The 21,220-nt window shown below is 43.7% G+C and overlaps 1 protein-coding gene across 2 annotated transcripts in view; it reads right to left on the bottom strand.

Moving 5' to 3' along the window:
• LOC143923720 (uncharacterized) overlaps positions 1-21,220 on the bottom strand; it is a 104,782-nt gene that overhangs the window by 14,073 nt on the left and 69,489 nt on the right. For both annotated transcript variants that reach the window (XM_077447531.1, XM_077447532.1), the window contains one exon: positions 5,297-5,626. In XM_077447531.1, the coding sequence (XP_077303657.1) occupies positions 5,297-5,626 (330 nt within the window). The remainder of the gene's footprint in view (positions 1-5,296; positions 5,627-21,220) is intronic.

Genomic DNA, 21,220 nt, shown 5'->3' with positions numbered 1-21,220 from the left:
CACCATGTCCTCCTGAGGAGTCTCCTAAACTCTTTAAGCACAGTGTTGGGTACATGCTCCAGGAGGATGCCCAGTGTTTTGTAGGCTCTGATGATGACACTCAGCTAGAGGAAGGCAGTAGCGTGAATGCAGAGAGAGGGGATGCTCAAGAAGGACAGCAATCTGGCAGTCATGTTCCACAAGCTGCAGCATACTGCCAGGTTTGCTACAGCGATGAAGAGGGAGGGGATGATGAGGGCACTGACTCCACGTGGGTGCCTGGTAGGAAAGAGGAGGAGGAGGAGGAGGAGGCACATCTCCAACGAGGCAGGATGCCCTCCGGGGGCCAGCTTAGGGGCAGCACACCGACTGAATCACACCGCAGAGCTCCGCCTGTGCAGGGTGCTGCCTCTGCGCGTTATTCTAAAAGTTCTTTGGTGTGGGCCTTTTTTGAGACGAGTGCATCAGATCGCACCGCTGCTATTTGCAACATATGTCTCAAGCGTATCTCGCGTGGCCAAAACATCAGCCGCTTGGGCACCACATGCTTGATCAGACATATGTTGACCTGCCATGCAGCTCGTTGGCAAGCGTACCTCAAAGACCCACACCAAAGAACAAAGCGGACCTCTCCTTGCTCCTCATCAGCTGGCATCTCTAACCCCACTAGACCTTCAGTCCTCTCTGAAACCTGCTCTGAGAGGAATGAAGGTGTAGAATTAGGTGTGTCACAGCCAAGTGCTTCCGGGAACTCTGCTAGCAGTACACCTACGTCCGATTATAGCAGGCAAATGTCCCTGCCCCAGCTGCTGGACCAGCGAAAGAAGTTCACTCCCAGCCATCCACATGCCCAACGGTTGAATGCTAGCTTGGCTAAATTGCTAGCACTTCTACTGCCTTTTCAGTTGGTAGACTCGGCCCCTCTTCCGTGAGTTTGTACAATGTGCGGTTCCTCAGTAGCAGGTCCCCATACGCCACTTTTTCTCACGGAAGGCGATTCCGGCTCTCTACCGGCATGTGGAAGGCAATGTCCTTGCCTCGCTGGACAGGGCGGTCAGCGGTAAGGTGCATATTACCGCTGACTCATGGTCCAGCAGGCATGGACAGGGACGTTACCTGTCTTTCACGGCCCATTGGGTCACTCTTCTGGCTGCTGGGAAGGATGCAGGACAAGGTGCAGTAGTGTTGGAGGTTGTTCCGCCACCACGCCTCCAAAATGCTACTATTGGTTGTGACACACCTCTCTCTTCCACCCCCTCCTCTTCTTCTTCCTCCATGGCCTCTTCCAGTGCTCTGTCCTCAGAACCAGCGGTGCTCCGTAGGCGTTCCAGGGGCTACGCAAGTACGCAGGCAAAACAATGCCATGCAGTGCTCGCTCTGGTTTGTTTGGGGGACAGGAGCCACACTGGGGCGGATGTTTTGTCAGCTCTGCAGGGGCAGGCCGAGAGGTGGTTGACGCCATGCCAGCTTAAGCCAGGAATGGTGGTTTGCGACAATGGCACCAACCTCCTCTCCGCCCTCCGACAGGGACAACTGACCCATGTGCCCTGTGTAACTCACGTCCTTAACCTGGTGGTGCAGCGGTTCTTGGGCAGGTACCCGGGCTTACAGGATGTCCTGAAGCAGGCCAGGAAAGTCTGTGTGCATTTCCGCCGATCATTTAATGCCTGTGCTCGGCTGGCTGAGCTCCAAAAGGAGTTGAACCTGCCCAAGAACCGCCTTATATGTCCTGTCACCGTTTGAGGAGGCCACAAGGATGGTGAGCAGTGACAGTGCATGCATCAGTGACACTGTACCTCTTGTCCACCTCTTGGAGCATACGCTGGCTGGGAGGAGGTAGCTGCGGATCATGTTGTCCTTAGTGACCCAGAGGACTCCGGACCGAATGCCTCAGCTAACCTACGCTGCATGGCCTCCCTGATCCTGCAAAGCCTGCGGAAGGATCCTCGTATTCTTCGGATCAAGGAGAGGGACCATTACTGGCTGGCCACTCTCCTTGATCCACGGTACAAGGGTAAGGTTGCCGACCTTATCTTGCCATGGCAGAGGGAGCAGAGGATGAGACATCTCCGGGAGGCCTTGCAGAAAGGTCTGTGCAACGCGTTTCCAGAGACTGGTCCTGGACAACGTGTTGCTGAGGCATCGGTCAGAAGGAGCGGTGGAGAAGGTTTTACATGGTGCAGGAATACCTAGGGGCAAGGTCAGACTTGGACACCTTTCCCACCGAAAATCCTCTGGCTTACTGGGTCTTGAGGATGGATCACTGGCCAGAGCTTACACAGTATGCAACTGAGCTACTGGCCTGTCCTGCATCCAGCGTTCTTTCGGAACGCACCGTCAGTGCTGCTGGTGGCTTTGTTACCGATCACAGGGTGCGCCTGTCCACCGAATCAGTTGATCGACTGACCTTCATCAAGATGAATCAGTCTTGGATCACCCACAGCTACCAAGCACCTGAAGCTGATGTAACCGAATAATTTTTTTTGAAATATCACATCCCTTCAAGACTATGCCTATGCTGATGCTGAGTGACTGTCCTGTTATGTTGATTGTCTATCCTCTTCCTCCTCCGCTGATATGTTGGAAGAACATTTCTGGTTCTGGGTGATGCCATCAGCCCAATTTTTCTGCCCCTGTTTAACAGGGGCATTTAATTACAATTTTTGATGCAATGCTTTGCAGCAGGGCTAATTCCTGCAATAAAACTAGAGTATATGGGAGAGGTTGCAGTGTCGTGGCACCAGCACCAGTGCCTAAGGCCCAATTTTTCTGCCCCTGTTTAACAGGGGCGTTTAATTAAAATTTTTGATGCAATGCTTTGCAGCAGGGCTAATTCCTGCAATAAAACTAGAGTATATGGGAGAGGTTGCAGTGTGGTGGCACCAGCACCAGTGCCTAAGACCCAATTTTTCTGCCCCTGTTTAACAGGGGCGTTTAATTACAATTTTTGATGCAATGCTTTGCAGCAGGGCTAATTCCTGCAATAAAACTAGAGTATATGGGAGAGGTTGCAGTGTCGTGGCACCAGCACCAGTGCCTAAAGCTCAATTTTTCTGCCCCTGTTTAACAGGGGCGTTTAATTACAATTTTTAATGCAATGCTTTGCAGCAGGGCTAATTCCTGCAATAAAACTAGAGTATATGGGAGAGGTTGCAGTGTCGTGGCACCAGCACCAGTGCCAAAGGCCCAATTTTTCTGCCCCTGTTTAACAGGGACATGTAATTACAATTCTTGCTATAATATTTCACAGGAGGGCCCGTTCCTGTGCCCACCCAGAGTAACTGTGAGGACTTATAGTGTTGTGGCACCAGCACCACAACCACCAAAGGTCAATTTTTCTACCACTGTTCAACAATGGCATGTAATTACAATTCTTGATGTAATCGTTCACAGCAGGGCACTCCAGCGCCCACCAAGAGTCACTTTGAGGGCTTACAATGTTGTGGCAAAACCAACACCTTGTTCTGCCATTTCTACAGAGCATATAGGGCAGGCCCCTACTTTCAAACATCCAACTTACAAACATCTCTTACTTGCAAACGGAAGGAGACAACAGCAAGTGAGATGAAAAAAGATGGACGACAAAACAAATTATACAGGGGTGATAACCCTTTCCTATGTTTTCCAAAAAGCTTAAAAATAGTTTTTTTGACTGGAGCTACACTTTAAAAATGTACCAGTTGAAAATTACAAACAGATTCAACTTAACACAACAAACCTACACAGTCCATGTCTTGTTTGCACCGCCTGTATACTGCTGTTCTGAGTATATAGGGCCTGGGGGCCACACGCATTTCCTTTTTTAATATGGGTACAGGGTTCCCCTTAATATGCGTACAAGACCCAAAGGGGCTGGTAATGGGCAGGGAGGGCTACCCATGCCATTTTTCTCAATGATTTTCAACCATATTGCAGGAACCAGATATAACATTAAAACCGCAAGCAGTTTTAAATGACGTTTTTTCCGATAAATGTCATTTTGTGCAGGGACTGTTCTAAACACGGGAAACACGTGGCACTTCACAGGCATACTACAGACACCCCCCAGGCACGATATTTAAAGGAATATTTCACTTTTTTTTTCACTTTAATCGTCATTAAAATCAGTGCTCCCGCCAAAACGGCCATTTTTAAAAACATTTTAGGCATTGACCCATGTCCCTTTTTAGGACAGCATCTTGCATATTAGCCATTAAAATTAGCACTTTTAATTTCGAACGTTCGAGTCCCATAGACTTCAATGGGGTTCTAAAGTTCGTACTAATTTGGGGTCCGTTCGAAAGTTCTGGTGCGAACCGAACCGGGGGTGGGGGGGCGGGGGTGTTCGGCTCATCCCTAGTCCCTACCCTCAAGGAGCTTACAATCTAAGGTCCCTAACTCACATTCATACATATTATCGCCAGTTTAGACAGGATCCAGTTAACCTACCAGCATGTCTTTAGAGTATGGGAAGAAAGTGGTAGACTTGTGCACAGCAGAAAATTTTGTTTAGTTTCGGTTCGTTGTCATTTGTAAAATACATAATTTTGTTCTGTTATATTCGTTACATTACATTAATACGTTTTCGGATAATTCGTTATTATTCGTAGAGTGTCGATATTTGTTATACTGAATCTCCAATCATGTCGAATTCATTCGTTATATGCGCTATAATGTCGTTCGTATTAGTTAAAATTCGATATTTATGTACGTATATATATTCGTGATAATGATTCGTAGTTTGGAAAGTTGTTAGTTTATTGAATCTTTTAACACACACAATGACAACATCTCTTCTCCTCGGCTCAAATACAATACAACACCCTTCTAACTCAGTTCTCAGGAATGTACTTTGCCAGTAATCCAACCTCTGGCACAAAATAAATCAGCTGATTGGACTGGAAGATTTACTTTGAGCTGACCTTTTGTTTCATTAGATCTTTAAAGAATTACCGAATCATGTCGAATTCTTTCGTTATATATGCTATAATTTCTTTCGTTATTTTTTTATTCGGATGCAAAATTTGGCCGAATTTTGATTCATTACGAAACGAATTGCACAAGCTTAGAAAGCGGTATACCCGGAGGAAACCTACACAGGAAAAGGGAGAACATGCAGACTCCAGGCAGATGATGTCGTGGGCACAATTTGAGCCAACTTCTCTTTTTTGCTGCTGGGCGAAAGTGCTACCCACTACACCACTGTGCTGCCCCCTAATATAAAATAGAAATATAATATAAAATTTCTTTATAATGACCCAACTTTTAACTCTTCATGGTGTTACTATGCAACCACGCTGCAGGGTTTCTATAAGAAAAAATAGTTGGCTTTGCTCACCTTTGACCTGTATTGATTTTGTTGTTTTCTGGATGGGTAGCCGTCCACCTGAAAAATGCACTTCACAGACGTATTTTGTTCCACAATCTGACATCTGGACAGCTGGCAGGGTCAGGGTCACTATGTAGGTTCCTCGGTCATTAGATTCAGGGTCTCTTTTTATGTTTGAGTTCTTACATACGTTTATCATTTTATCATCTTGCGTTTGATGCCATTTCACTTTGTGCTCCCCCAGTTTAAAATTGTAGATTTTGCACTCCAGGGTGGCAGCTTCTCCTTCTGTCAGTTCTGGTACCATTATTTCTCCAATTCTTGGTTGAGCCTGCTCTGCTGTAAAAGTTGAAACTCAATGTCAGTGTATGGAATAACACAAAAAAACAAAAAATACACTGCGACATTCCTTGCCTAGGTCTGCAGTTATGGGGTATGTGTATTAATATTATTACACACACACACACGAAAGTAGCTTTTCCCCCTGTGTATGCAATTACCATAGATCTATTTTTAAAGCATATTTAAGAGAAGGGCTCTACGTCAGATACATAAGAAAATATATTTATTATTTACAGGCATAAAAACAATCTAAAATCATTTAAGAATTGTACATTGTGCACGTTGTATGCATATAATAAGTATCACTTGCATATTATGCTTCATGTTATGCAACTCTATAAACCTGAACAAAAATAAATGCAGAAATATTTCTCTCTCTTTTTATCTAAATCTTGGGTTGGAATTTGGCATGAATGAAGTGTAAATACAGTATGTGACACTTCAAATAAAGTTGTAAAAAACGTTTACGCATTTAAATACTTGATTATTTTTACTTCTACTTGCACTTTAACCAGCTGACATCCGCGCTATGGCGGAATTACGGCCACAGCGCGGATGTGAATTCCCGATAGGCCGTCATGACGGCCTCCCCTGTGCATGCTTCCTGCACGCGTTGTGATCACCGCGTCACTGAGACCCGGGTGATCACCGATCTGATTAAGGGGCCGGTCCCGGCCCCTTACCATGTGATCATTTGTCAGCCAATGACAGCTGATCACAGGATCAAAACAAAACTGACACTGACAGCTGAGGAGAAAAAAAAAAGGCGATCACCGGCTCACCTTAAAGGGACGTTAGTCCCTAAACGGAAGAGGCAAATATGCCTCATAATTGCAACCGGAAAGTGCCCACAAGTGCCGTCCATCTATGCCCACAAGTGCCACCCATCTATGCCCACAAGTGCCACTTATCTATGCCCGCAAGTGCCACCTATCTATGCCTGCAACTGCCACCTATCTATGCACACAAGTGCCACCTATCAATGCCCACCAGTGGTGCCAATCTGTGCCACATAGAAGTGCTGCCTATCAGTGTAAAAGATCAGTGCCCATCACTGCCACCCATCAGTGCCCATCACTGTCACCTATCAGTGTCCATCGCTGCCGCCTCAACGTACATCAATGACGGTGATAAATTACCTGTTTTAAAATTTTATAACAAAATAATTTTATTTATTTTTTAATTCGGTCTTTTTACATTTTTTTTTTTCAAAAAATAAAAACCGCACAGATGATCAAATACCACCAAAAGAAAGCTCTATTTGGGGGGCAAAAAAAATAATAAAAATTTAATTTGGGTAGAGTGTTGTATGACCGTGGTCTGGATAGGAGGGGGGTTTAAGTGCCCAGTAAGCAAGTGGTTAAAGTGGTTGTAAAGTAAGAAGGTTTTTTACCTTAATGCATTCTCTGCATTAGGGTAAAAAAACCTTCTGTGTGCAGTGTTGCATAATTTATGTAGTATATTCTGTATATACAGTTGTGCTCAAATTTTGCATACCCTGTGACATTTTGGCATTTATATTGAAAATATGACTGATCATGCCAAGAAACAGTCTTTTATTTAAGGATAGTGATCACATGAAGCCATTTATTATCACATCGTTATTGGATCCTTTTTATATCATAATGATAATGAAAATCTCCCAAATGGCCCTGATCAAAAGTTTACGTACCCTGGAATGTTTGGCCTTGTTACAGACACAGAAGGTTGCACACACGGGTTACAATGTCAATTAAAGGTTAATTTCCCGCATTTATGGCTTTTTAAATGACAATTAGGGTCTCTGTATAAATAGTCAATGAGTTTGCTAGCTCTCACATGGATGCACTAAGCAGCCTAGACACTGAGCCATGAGGAAGTAGAAAAGAAGAGTCAAAAAACCTGCGTAACAAGGTTCTGAAACTGTACAAGAATGCAAAAGGATATAAAAAGATAGCCAAAACCTTGAATATGCCAGTCAGTACTGTTCAATCACTTAATAAGAAGTGGAAAATTTGGGCATCTCTTAATACCAAGCCAAGGTCAGGTAGATCAAGAAAGATTTTAGCTATGGAAGATTTTACCCCCGAGGCCATGTTTTTGCTATTTAACACTGCGCTACTTTTCCTGGAAATTACAACATCATTCAATGTTGTACGCTAACAAAATTTATATATAGAATTTTCTTTTGGTGGAATTTGATCACCACTGGGTTTTGTATTTTTTTGCGATATCAATGAAAAAAGAATTCGGAAGAAAAAAACCCAATATTTTCTACTTTCTGCTAGAAAACATATCAAATACAAAAAAAAAAAAAAAAATCAAATTTCTTCATAAATTTTGGTCAAAATGTATTCTGCTGCATGTCTTTGGTAAAAAAAATCCTAATACGTGTATATTGATTGGTTTTCATGAAAACCATTTTTTCAGTGTTAATTTCCTTGACTAAAATATTTTCGTCAACTAAATTAATACTATTTTAGTCTACTAAAATACGACTAAAACTAAAACAATTCACATGATTAAATATGACTAAGACTAAAATGGCATTTTAGTCAAAAGACTATAACTAAAACTAAATTGAAATTTGATGTCAAAATTAACAGTGCTGGCTTGAATTATAGGGGTCTGATAATTAGTGATGGACGAACTTCCGACGGGACGTTTCGCGAACGCGGACCGCGAACGCGGCCGATAGTTCGCGAACCGGAACGTTCGCAGCGGGCCCCATTGACTTCAATGGGAGGCGAACTTCGCAAACCTATAGGTCAAATTTGCAGCCACAAAATAATTATTAGCTGTGCAAACATAGTCCCACCACATGGCCAATGACATAACACATGTATGAGGTGAATCTGGGATCGACAACTACAAGCATTCTTTTTTTATATGGGAAATTGTTGTGACAATTCAGGACTGTGGAGCGCATGAAGGCAATGGAGGAGAGGGAAGGTCAGGGACCAGGGTAGGCAAAGAAGAGGGTGCAGGAGATGATCACCAGCAGCGTGACATACAGCAATGACACCTGCACCGTGATAGAGTCATCTGACAGCAGCACCGTGATACAGAGCACTGACATCAGCAGCGTGACATACAGCAATGACACCTGCACCGTGATAGAGTCATCTGACAGCAGCACCGTGATACAGAGCACTGACATCAGCAGCGTGACATACAGCAATGACACCTGCACCGTGATAGAGTCATCTGACAGCAGCACCGTGATAGAGAGCACTGACATCAGCAGCGTGACATAAAGCACTCACACCAGCACCGTGATATACAGCACTGACAGCAGCACTGTGATAGAGAGCACTGACATCAGCACCGTGACATAAAGCACTCACACCAGCACCGTGATATACAGCACTGACAGCAGCACCGTGACAGAGAGCACTGACATCAGCACCGTGATGTACAGCACTGACACCTGCACCGTAAGCAGCCCCAGGAGGAAGTCAGCATAGCACAAGGATGGTGGGAGCCCCTCATAATGAGCATAGCACAGGGATGGTGGGAGCACCTCAAAATATGCACAGCAGAGGTAGAGCCCCAGGAGGAAGTCAGCACAGCACAGAGATGGTGGGAGCCCCTCATAATGAGCATAGCACAGGGATGGTGGGAGCACCTCAAAATATGCACAGCAGAGGTACAGCCACCAGTCCTGATAAAGAGCTTTGTGGACCAAGTAGGTTGTGTGTGAGTGATTACCAGACTGTACGTCAGTCCCTATACCGATGAAGGACTGCTGCAGTATAGGGCAGCGGTCAGCAGTAGTGCACCTCAACCCTATGTATTGTGGACCGATACCAGTCCTTATAGAATAGCAGACTGTACCTCACTCAACCCTATGTACTGTAGCACCCTAGACAGACCAAGTTACCAGTCCTGATAAAGAGCTTTGTGGAACAAGTAGGTTGTGAATGATTAGCAGACTGCAGCAGAAGGGCAGCAGTCAAGTATAATATTCTTTCTATATTTGGAAGAAAGAATATTATACGTGTACAAGCCTATTACCATACCACTGATACCAGTCCTGTTTAAACTGACCCTCACTGCCTGACACACTGCTTCCTGCCTGTCCCTATATAAACTGGCAAAACAGAGGCTGCTGGAACAATAACTGGTTACTGGAATAGCACTTTTGTGGACCTGATAGTAACAGCTAATGATGATGACTAATCTGGCTGTCCCTACAGCAGCACACAGCGTCCTGTCCCTTTCTCTAAACTGACAAAAGACACTCAGGCTGCTGCAACAATCAGTAGCACAGCAAACCTATATACACCTAACACCTATACCAGTCCTGAAAAGAACTTTTGTGTACCAAATAGCTAGCAATTTATCTCTCCCTGCTCCACACAGCAACCTCTCCCTATAGTGACAGAAGAAAGAATGTAAAATGGCCGCCGGATCGGGTGTATTTATAAGTTAGGGGGAATGTCCAAGTGTCCATGTGCTGTAATGTCTCAATTGGCTGTCCTGTACCCCATGATGGATGTGTCATCAGGTCAAAGTTCTTTTACACAGTAAAAACACGGAAGTCCGCCGGGCGAACGGCGCCAATAGTCCGCCGAACGGGCGGACCGCGAACAGTCGAACGACCGCCGGGCGAACTGTTCGGCTATCACTACTGATAATGTTGAGTATATATATATATATATATATATATATATATATATATATATATATATATATATATATATATATATATATATATATATATACCCCTACAGTATTTTGTCACTTTAAGAATTTATATTACGCTTGTTTCTTACTTTCCGTAGGCGTTTTTGTTTCTATTCCTGAAAAAAAAAAAAAAAACTGTTGGATATGTGAAGACATGAACCGTTGGTAAGAGCTCAAAAGGCTGCTGGAAATTAGTAGACGTGCGGTTAGTTTCATTCCGAATTAAAATTCGGACGAATTTTCGTAATTCGGAAATGTATCCGAATTTCAGAATTAGAATAGTACCGAATTTAAACGTATCTGAAATAACGAAAAAAAATTAATCGGATGAAATTCTAATTCTCATTTGAAAACTTTTCGAATCAAATAGTTCTACAATTTCCAAAGAGTATAAAATAGAATAGAAAATAAAGGAATAGAATATATATTTTTTTTCTGATTCTATTCCATTATTTTCTATTCTTTTTGGAAATTGAATTTGAATTTGATCAAATTTAAAACTTTTGAAATCGATGCGAAAACTTTTCAAATCGATTTGAAAATGAATAAACAAAACTAATTCAGAAAAGGAATTAACTGAATTAGACAAATTTAACTAAACTAATTTACGTAAATAACTAATTGAAACTAAACAAATGTTTTCATTCTGCACATGCCTAAAAATTAGACTGTCTTTTCTAACTAGTTTGAACTAGAATTGTCATGATGGCGTCCGTGTCCAGTTTCACTTTCTATCAGTCACATGATGGATACACCAATTTAACTGTTTGCTTGCTACTAATGCCGCATACACACGAGCGGACTGTATGGCGTACTTAGTCCGTGGAAACACATTTCAGCGGACAATCCGCTCGTGTGTGGGCTTCAGCGGACTTTTTCATCGTGCAGTCCGGAGTACTAAGAATTTTGTTTTTTTCGAAATTCTGTCCGTTGTACTTTGGTTTCAGCGGACAGTATGGTCGTCAGTATGCTAGTTCGACGGACTAAGAATGGCGCATGCCCAGAAAGGATTTACACGGCGGAAGGGTGCTTTGCTGTGTCTTGGACTTCCTATTTCTAGTCCCGTCGTACGTGCTGTACACGTCATCGCGCAAGCTTTCGACGGACTGTTTGTGCATCCGTGTGTGGTCAAGTCCGTTCAGTGGAAAGTATGACGGACTGTCCGTCGGATTGTATGACGAACTAAGTACGCCATACAGTCCGCTCGTGTGTACGCGGCATTAGAAGATATGACTGCTGATTGGACTAACTATATGGTCACACTTAGTTTACAGTCTAAAACACGCCTAGACCTTATGCATATTCATAACTATACATTTTTTAACTTGATGTTTCTAAGACAGAGATAATTCCTTCTTCATTCGGCTCAGCAGAGCTGGATATCTATGTGTTCTGTCGCTCCACTGCAGTGTATGAAATAAAGTTGCACCCTTTATCGATTTGGACTTACTGTCTCATCTGAACGGTCTTGTTTAAAGACTCCCTAACCTGAGAGAAAATCGTATCCATCCTGAATTTTCATTCCGTACCATCTTGAAGGGTAAGGTTTCTGGGGTACGAAGTAGATTCATTAGAAGAGAGAATATTTCTGCCCCAGGAGAAAATAGAGAAGATGCAGTCAGTTCTGAGAGCACTTCAATTCAACTCAGAGATTTCCGTAAGACAAGCCATGTCGACCCTAGGCCTGTTGACAGCAGCAATTCCCTTGGTACAATGGGCCAGATTCCATGCTTGTCCACTGCAGGCGGACATCTTGATGAATTGGTCATACCAGGAACCTGTGGAGAAGAAGTTCTTCATAGGGGCAAGAGCAAAAAGATCGCTCTGGTGGTGGAGAAACCAAAGAAACATCTCAAAAGGGCTTCTCTGGTCCTTCCCGATAACCAGAAGACTGACCACAGATGCCAGCGCATGGGGGTAGGGAGCCTACCTAGAAGATCAAATGGTTCAGGGGGTTTGGTCCAATTGGAGAAGAGTTGAAGGCTATTCACCTAAGCCTTCTCTCCTTCCAGGAAGTTCTAGTGAAACAGCACATACAAATATTGTTGGACAATATGACAGCAGTATTATATTAATTTATTAGTATTAAATTAAAACAGAAATTTGATGGAGCTAGCTTATCAAATCCTGAGATGGGCAGAGAACAAGTTGGCCTCTCTATCTGCAGTCCATTTGAAGGGTACGGAAAACACCTTGGCAGATCTCCTCAGCATGAGAGAAATAAGGGAAGCTGAGTGGTCTCTAAATCAGGAATTATTTGAGATGATCTCCAGGAGCTGGGGTTTCCCTCAGGTGGACCTCTTTGCAAAATATGAAAATGCAATTTTATGTTATTGCTTATTTTCATCAATAAACTTTATTGTGAAAAAAGAAAAAAGAAAGAAAGAAAATGCAAAAGTACCAGACTTCTTCTCCCTTCAGAGGCAGGATCAGTCTCTCAGAATAAATGCGTTGGCCCACAAGTGGTACTTCCAGCTGTCTTACGCTTTTCCCCCGTTTCAGCTGATTCCAGGTTTATTAGCCAAATTCAGGCTGGAATCCACGGAACTAATCTTAATAGCTCCTTATTGGCTAAAAATACCCTGGTTTTCCACCTTGATGAACCTCTCGGTGAAACCTCCTTGGAAGTTGCCAATCTGAACAGATCTGCTAAGTCAGGGCCAGATCCTCCATCCAGATCCATCTTATCTCAATCTAACAGCCTGGTTTCTGAAGAACAAATCTTAAAATGGAAGGGATTATCAGAGAAACGTATTACTACCCTTCTTGCAAGTAGGAAGAAAGTGACAAGAGACATTTATTTCAAAGTCTGAAAGGTGTATAATACCTGCTGTTCCAGAAAAAAAAAACTTTAATTTGCTTAGTACAATTTCAGTTTTGGAATTTCTTCAAGAAGGATTGGAGAAGGGGTTAGCAGCAAGTACGCTCAAGATGCAGGTAGCGGCTTTATCAGTTTTTTTTTTTTAAAGAACCCTGTCAGGGGAACCTTTAATAATCAGATTTTTTAGGGCTATGGCTAAAGTAAAACCTAGACCTATTGTTAGCTTTCCCAAATGGGATTCAACTTTAGTTCTTCAGGGACTGACGAAGACTTCGTTTGAACCTATAGAAGGATCATCGTTAAAGTTTTTGACATTCAAAACTGTTTTGTTAGTAGCAGTAACTTCTGCCCGTAGAACCAGTGAGTTACAAGCACTATCAATTAAAGAACCCTTTATGAGATGTCTACCGGATAGGGTAGTCTTAAGGACAGATCCAGCCTTCCTGACGAAAGGGGCTTCAGTCTTTCATCGTACACAGGAGATCATTCTCCCTGCATTTTGCCCTTTACCCTTGGGCCAGGGGAAGAAGCCTTCCATACTCTTGATGTCAGGAGGTGTCTTCTTAAATATTAGACATGTGCATTCGTTTTCGTCCGAATGCATTTTCGTCCGAATTTCAGCTATTAATGCTTTATTTTCGTTTTCATTGTTACAACAGTTCGATATAGAATAGGAGATTCGACATGACTCTGACAATAACAATCTGTCTATAGAACCTGTGGTCGAATGTGCCTAACCTTACCTCTATTAGTCCAAGATTATATAGAGAAAATATTCGACAGAGAAAAAAGATTTGACAGAGAGAAAAGATTCTGCAAGTTACTGTCCTAAAAAGTGTTTGGGGACCCGGGTCCTGCCCCAGGGGACATGGATCAATGCAAAAAAAAGTTTTAAAAACGGCCGTTTTTTCGGGAGCAGTGATTTTAATAATGATTAAAGTGAAACAATAAAAGTGTAATATTCCTTTACATTTCGTAGGGGGGGGGGGGTTGTCTATAGTATGCCTGTGAAGGGGCTCATGTTTCTGGTGCTTAGAACTGTCCCTGCACAAAGTGTCATTTATGCAGGAAAAAAAGTCCTTTAAAATCACTTGCAGCTATTATGAATTGTCGGCTCCCGTAATACAGAGAACACTCATTGAAAGTCATTGATAAAAAAAATTAAAAAAAAAATAAATAAAAAAGCGTGGGGGTCCCCCAAATTCAATTAACAGGCCCTTCAGGTCTGGTATGGATATTAAGGGGAACCCTGCCTGAAATTTAAGAAAAAATTTGACGTGGGGTTCCCTCTAAATATCCATAACCAGACCCTTCAGGTCTGGTATGGATATTAAGGGGAACCCCACATCAAATTTTTAAAAAAAATTGATGTGGGGGTCCCCCTAAAAATCCATACCAGACCCTTTATCCGAGCACGCAACCTGGCAGGCCGCAGGAAAAGAGGGGGGACGAGAGAGCGCCCCCCCTCCCTCCTGAACCGTACCAGGCCACATGCCCTCAACATTGGGAGGATGCTTTGGGGGTCTGTGACCCCTCAAAGCCCCTTGTCCCCATGTTGATGAGGACAAGGGCCTCATCCCCACAACCGTGGCCGGTGGTTGTGGAGGTCTGCGGGCGGGGGGCTTATCAGAATCTGGAAGCCCCCTTTAACAATGGGACCCCCAGATCCCACCCCCCCCCCTGTTTGAAATGGTAAGGGGGTACAAAAGTACCCCTACCATTTCACAAAGAAAGTATAAAAAATTGTTAAATAAGACAAACACACTTTTGAAAAATATCTTTATTAAAAAAAAAAAAAATAAAAAAAAAAGATTCCAGCGGTGGTAATCCACTCTTGCTATCCAGCGACGGACGGTCATCTCTCCAGCGATGTCTCATCTCATCCAGCGCAGCGAATACATCCTTCTTCTGTCTCCGCAGAGGAGACACTGCAGGGATTCCGGCGGCCTGACGTTTCTTATATACGGAGGGCGGGGCCACCCGTCACCTGACCCCGCCCCCCTCTGACGCAAGGGGAAACCCAGGGTTCCCTGTGACGTATGGGTGACCCCTCACCCCTCTGATGTAACACAGGCAGGTTTCCGTTACATCAGAGGGGGGCGGGGTCACCCATACGTCACAGGGAACCCCGGGTTTCCCCTTGCGTCAGAGGGGGGCGGGGTCAGGTGACGGGTGGCCCCGCCCTCCGTATATAAGAAACGTCAGGCCGCCGGAATCCTTGCAGTGTCTCCTCTGCCGAGACAGAAGAAGGATGTATTCGCTGCGCTGGATGAGATGAGACATCGCTCGAGAGATGACCGTCCGTCGCTGGATAGCAAGAGTGGATTACAACCGCTGGAATCTTTTTTTTTTATTTTTTTTATTTTTAATAAAGATATTTTTCAAAAGTGTGTTTGTCTTATTTAACAATTTTTTACACTTTCTTTGTGAAATGGTAGGGGTACTTTTGTACCCCCTTACCATTTCAAACAGGGGGGGCCGGGATCTGGGGGTCCCCTTGTTAAAGGGGGCTTCCAGATTCTGATAAGCCCCCCGCCCGCAGACCTCCACAACCACCGGCCACGGTTGTGGGGATGAGGCCCTTGTCCTCATCAACATGGGGACAAGGTGCTTTGAGGGGTCACAGACCCCCAAAGCATCCTCCCAATGTTGAGGGCATGTGGCCTGGTATGGTTCAGGAGGGAGGGGGGGCGCTCTCTCGCCCCCCCCCTCTTTTCCTGCGGCCTGCCAGGTTGCGTGCTCGGATAAAGGGTCTGGTATGGATTTTTAGGGGGACCCCACGTCAATTTTTTTTTAAATTTGACGCGGGGTTCCCCTTAATATCCATAACCAGACCTGAAGGGTCTGGTTATGGATATTTAGGGGGAACCCCACGTCAATTTTTTTCTTAAATTTGAGGCAGGGTTCCCCTTAATATCCATACCAGACCTGAATGGCCTGTTAATTGAATTTGGGGGACCCCCACGCTTTTTTTATTTATTTATTTATTTATTTTTTATCAATGACTTTTAATGAGTGTTCTCTGTATTACGGGAGCCGACAATTCATAATAGCTGCGAGTGATTTTAACCACTTTCAGACCGGACCATTTTGTCTTTTTACAATTTGGCACTGCGCTGCTTTAACTGGTAATTGCGCGGTCATGCAATGTTGTACCCAAACAAAATTTGCATCCTTTTCTTCCCACAAATAGATCTTTCTTTTGATGGTATTTGATTGCCTCTGCGATTTTTATTTTTTGCGATATAAACGTAAAAAGACTGCAAATTTTGAAAAAAAATGATATTTTCTACTTTTTGTTATTAGAAAAATCCAATAAACTCAATTTTAGTCATACATTTAGGCCAAAATGTATTCAGCCACATGTCTTTGGTAAAAAAAAAAAGTCAATAACTGTATATTTATTGGTTTGCGCAAAAGTTGTCACATCTACAAACTAAGGTACGTTTTCTGGAATTTACGCAGCTTTTAGTTTACGACTGCCTATCTCATTTCTTGAGGTGCTAAAATGGCAGGGCAGTACAAAACCCCCCTAAATGACCCCATTTTGGAAAGTAGACCCCCTAAGGAAATTGATAAGAGGCATGTTGAGCCCATTGAATATTTTATTTTTTTGCCTTAAGCGATTGAATAATGACAAAAAATATATTTTTTTTTTTTTACACAAAGTTGTCACTAAATGATATATTGCTCACACATGCTATGGGCATATGTGAAATGACACCCCAAAATAAATTCTGCTGCTTCTCCTGAGTATGGGGATACCACATATGTGGGACTTTTTGGGAGCCTAGCCGCGTACGGGGCCCCGAAACCAAGCACCGCCTTCAGGCTTTCTAAGGGCGTAAATTTTTGATTTCACTTCTCACTACCTATTACAGTTTTGAAGGCCATAAAATTCCAAGATGGCACAAAACCCCCACAAATAACCCCATTTTAGAAAGTAGACACCCCAAGCTATTTGCTGAGAGGCATGTTGAGTCCATGGAATATTTTATATTTTGCCACAAATTGCGGGAAAATTACAAACTTTTTTTATTTTTATTTTTTTTCACAAAGTTGTCACTAAATTATATATTGCTCACACATGCTATGGGCATATGTGAAATGACACCCCAAAATAAATTCTGCTGCTTCTCCTGAGTACGGGGATACCACATGTGTGGGATTTTTTGGGAGCCTAGCCGCGTACGGGGCCCCAGAAAGCCAAGAACCGCCTTCAGGTTTTCTAAGGGCGTAAATATTTGACTTCACTCCTCACTACCTATTACAGTTTTGAAGGCCATAAAATGCCAAGATGGCACAAAACCCCCACAAATGACCCCATTTTAGAAAGTAGACACCCCAAGCTATTTGCTGAGAGGCATGTTGAGTCCATGGAATATTTTATATTTTGCCACAAGTTGCGGGAATATTACAAACTTTTTATTTTTATTTTATTTTTTCACAAAGTTGTCACTAAATGATATATTGCTCACGCATGCCATGGGCATATGTAAAATGACACCCCAAAATAAATTCTGCTGCTTCTCCTGAGTACGGGGATACCACATATGTGGGACTTTTTGGGAGCCTAGCCGCGTACGGGGCCCCGAAAACCAAGCACCGCCTTCAGGCTTTCTAAGGGCGTTACAGTTTTGAAGGCCATAAAATGCCAAGATGGCACAAACCCCCCCAAATTACCCCATTTTGGAAAGTAGACACCCCTAAATTTAGGGGTACACTAGTGAGACTAGGTAATAAATGGCGGGTGCCCTGAAACTATAAAAAAATAACTAACCAACCAGCGTCACCTGTAACAGTTATATGGTGATCACTGGTGAAAGGGTTAACTAGGGGGCAATCAGGGGGCTTTATGCGGTAGTATATGGGGGTCCCTGGCGCTATAAAAAGCTGCGGCGAACCTAAATACCTACCTGCCAAACTAGCGTCACCTGTGACACTAATACAGCGATCAGAAAAACGATCGCTTATTAGGCTGGGTTCACACTGGAGCGATGCGGGAACGCCACGAATCCGCGGCGGGTTCCCGCATCACATGCCTCCCGGCGGCAGTTCACACTGCCCTATGCGAACTGCTGGGAGTGTCAGTGAAATGTTAATGACACCCCCAGATCAGTTCGCATATCGCAGTGCGATCTGCAAACTCAGATCGCATGGTGTGAACACCCATGCGATCAGATTCTGCTGCGGACCAAAAAAAGGGTCCCGTGCGAGTTTGCGGCGGGTGCGGCGCGAATTCAGCCATACTATCTGTATGGCTGAACTCGAATTGCACAGAGATCAGATGTGATTTGCACTGCAGTGCGGTGCGAATCACATCCGTTCTCATAAACCGCTGCAATGTGAACCCAGCCTTAGTGACACTGGCGACGGGGGGTAATCACGGGGTTAAACCTTTATTGGGGGGGTTAGGGGAGTACCCTAGAGCTAAAGGGGGCTAACCCTAACTGCCCTAACAGTTATTACAGTCACAAATGACACCAATGCAAAAAAAAAAAATGCTATTGGTGTCACTGTGACTGGGGGGGCAGGGGTGATTGGGGGGGTGATCGGGGGGTGAAGGGGGGGTGTGAGTGTGCCTGGCATGTTCTACTGTGAAGTGTCGTGTTGGTGCAACTCACCGATCCTCTCTCCTCGGTGCCGGAACGAAAAATACCGACACGGAGGAGAGATTACATCACTTCCTCTCCTGTGTTTACATTACAGGAGAGGAAGTGAGGTCACGCCTCACTTCCATTCGTCAGGAGCGATCGAGAGGGGGTGGCCATGAATGAATGGCCGCCCCCTCATCCCGGATCGCTTCTGAACGAAAACCGACCGCCACTGGCACCGGGGGGGGCCCGATCGGGCCCCCCACCCGCGGGAAGGCAGGGACGTACATGTACGCCCATATGCCTGCCCGTGCCATTCTGTCGACGTACATCGTCGTGCGGCGGTCGGCAAGTGGTTAAAGGACTTTTTTTCCTGCATAAATGACACTTTGTGCAGGGACAGTTCTAAGCACCAGAAACATGAGCCCCTTCACAGGCATACTATAGACAACCCCCCCCCCCCCCCCCCCCTACCAAATTTAAAGCAATATTACACTTTTATTGTTTCACTTTAATCATTATTAAAATCACTGCTCCTGAAAAAACGGCCGTTTTTAAAACTTTTTTTTGCATTGATCCATGTTCCCTGGGGCAGGACCCGGGTCCCCAAACACTTTTTAGGACAGTAATTTGCAAATTAGTCTTTAAAATTAGCACTTTAGATTTTGAATGTTGGAGTCCCATAGACTTTAATAGGGTTCTAAAGTATGCTATATACTAGCTCCGTCGAATCTTCTTTATACATTCGACAGACACCATAAGCCTTCAAAGACAGATTCGACCGTAATTCATGTGGATTTTCGGACGAATGCAATTTTTGAACGAAAAACGAAATAAATAAAAACGAATTTGGGGAGTAACTAAATAAATTAAGTTTTCGGACGAAAACGAAATTCCGAAACGAAATTTTTTACTCTGCACATGTCTATTAAATATTTGGAGATAACAAAGTACTTTAGAAAATCATCTTCACTCTTCGTTTTAATGGAAGGTACTCACAAGGGATGTAAAGCTTCCAAAAGCACCCTCAGAAGATGGTTAAAAAAAGCCATTAAAGAGGCATATACCTCTTTGGGTCTGGAACCTACAGAAGAGATTCTGACTCGAGCAGTAGCGACATCATCGGTAGAAAGGGCCGTGGCATCTCCTGAGCAAATTTGCAAGACTGCCACATGGTCCAGTTTTTCAACCTTTATAAGGCACTACCGCTTGGATCTGCTTTCAGCCTCAGACCAATCCTTTGATAGGAAGGTTTTACAGGCAGTAGTCCCACCCTGAAGTAAGTTTCTCGGTTATCCTCTTCAAGGTGCTGTCCTGAAAGGCGAAGGGAGAAAACCTTAGTTCGACTTACCGGTGGCGGTATTTCTACAAGCCTTTCAGGACAGCAGCCTACTTCCCTCCCTAAGTTATTATGTATAATGTATAATTATAGGGCTTGATAACTGTCTGCTTATAGTTTCCAGCATGTCGGAGGATTTCTCGGTAACAACTGACGGCATGGTGGAAGCAGCTGCTTTTAAAAGGGGCGTTGTCACGCAGTGTTTCCTGTGAAGAGGTGGAGCTGCGCTCTATCCAAGGTGCTGTCCTGAAAGGCTTGTAGAAATACCGTCAACGGTAAGTCTAACTAAGGTTTTTTTTTTCTATGATATCAAAAATAATATTATTATGCTTTTTTTTTTTTTGTGCATTAAAAAAAAAAAATAGACATGCTATCTGTCAATAGAACTTAACCAAAAAGTGCATTGTATGCATCCAAAAATATAGAAAATATACCAAATCAAATCATTATTAAACCAAAAAAATAATGTCAAAAGCAATAACTTCAAGGCCAATAATAAATAACACGTTATCTCCTCCGATTCCACAACATGTCTGGTTGACGAACGGCCATTCAGAAACTAACTGAAAAGCACGAAATGAAAAAACACGAAAAGAAAAGCGCAACTCAACACTCACCAAACTTCTACTAACATGAAATTAGCAGAGGGAGCCCAAAGGGTGGCGCTAAAGAGCTGAAAAACCACATAGTATGTCACTACGTTCGTAATTGTTGGCCAACATTTGTATGGCCATGCGTAATGCAAGACAAGTTTGAGCCAACGCCCTTTAAACAAAATTCCATGGTATCATTGTCGGAAAGTCCGATCATGTGTACGAGGCGTTACTATATTTAGTGTGCGTACTGTGTGCTGTTTTACTTAGCAATGTGCTGGTTTTTACTGCCTGCTCTGCAGGGAGAAATAGAAGCGGGACATTGCTGCTGTCTGTAGAGATCCCTGTGTTGTTTACCAACACAGAGCTCTCTTCTGTCATTCGCTGAGGCGATTAGCGGGTCCCAGCCATAAATCATTGGCTGTGACCTGCTGATTGGCTTGTGTTACAGCAAATGACAGCACAGTCGCATGCATGAGCGGACCCAGAAGAAAGCCGCGATGACAGGTACATGATTGTGCTTGTATGAGCTGACCTGCTACAGTAAATGTACTGTATCTTTGTTAAATTAAGTAT

Source organism: Lithobates pipiens, unplaced genomic scaffold (assembly GCF_037356315.1).
Source record: "Lithobates pipiens isolate NorthernLeopardFrog02 unplaced genomic scaffold, aLitPip1_a1.2 Scaffold_22, whole genome shotgun sequence".
In the NCBI taxonomy this organism is placed as follows: Eukaryota; Metazoa; Chordata; class Amphibia; order Anura; family Ranidae; genus Lithobates; species Lithobates pipiens.
This window is presented reverse-complemented; position numbering and strand designations above follow the sequence as displayed.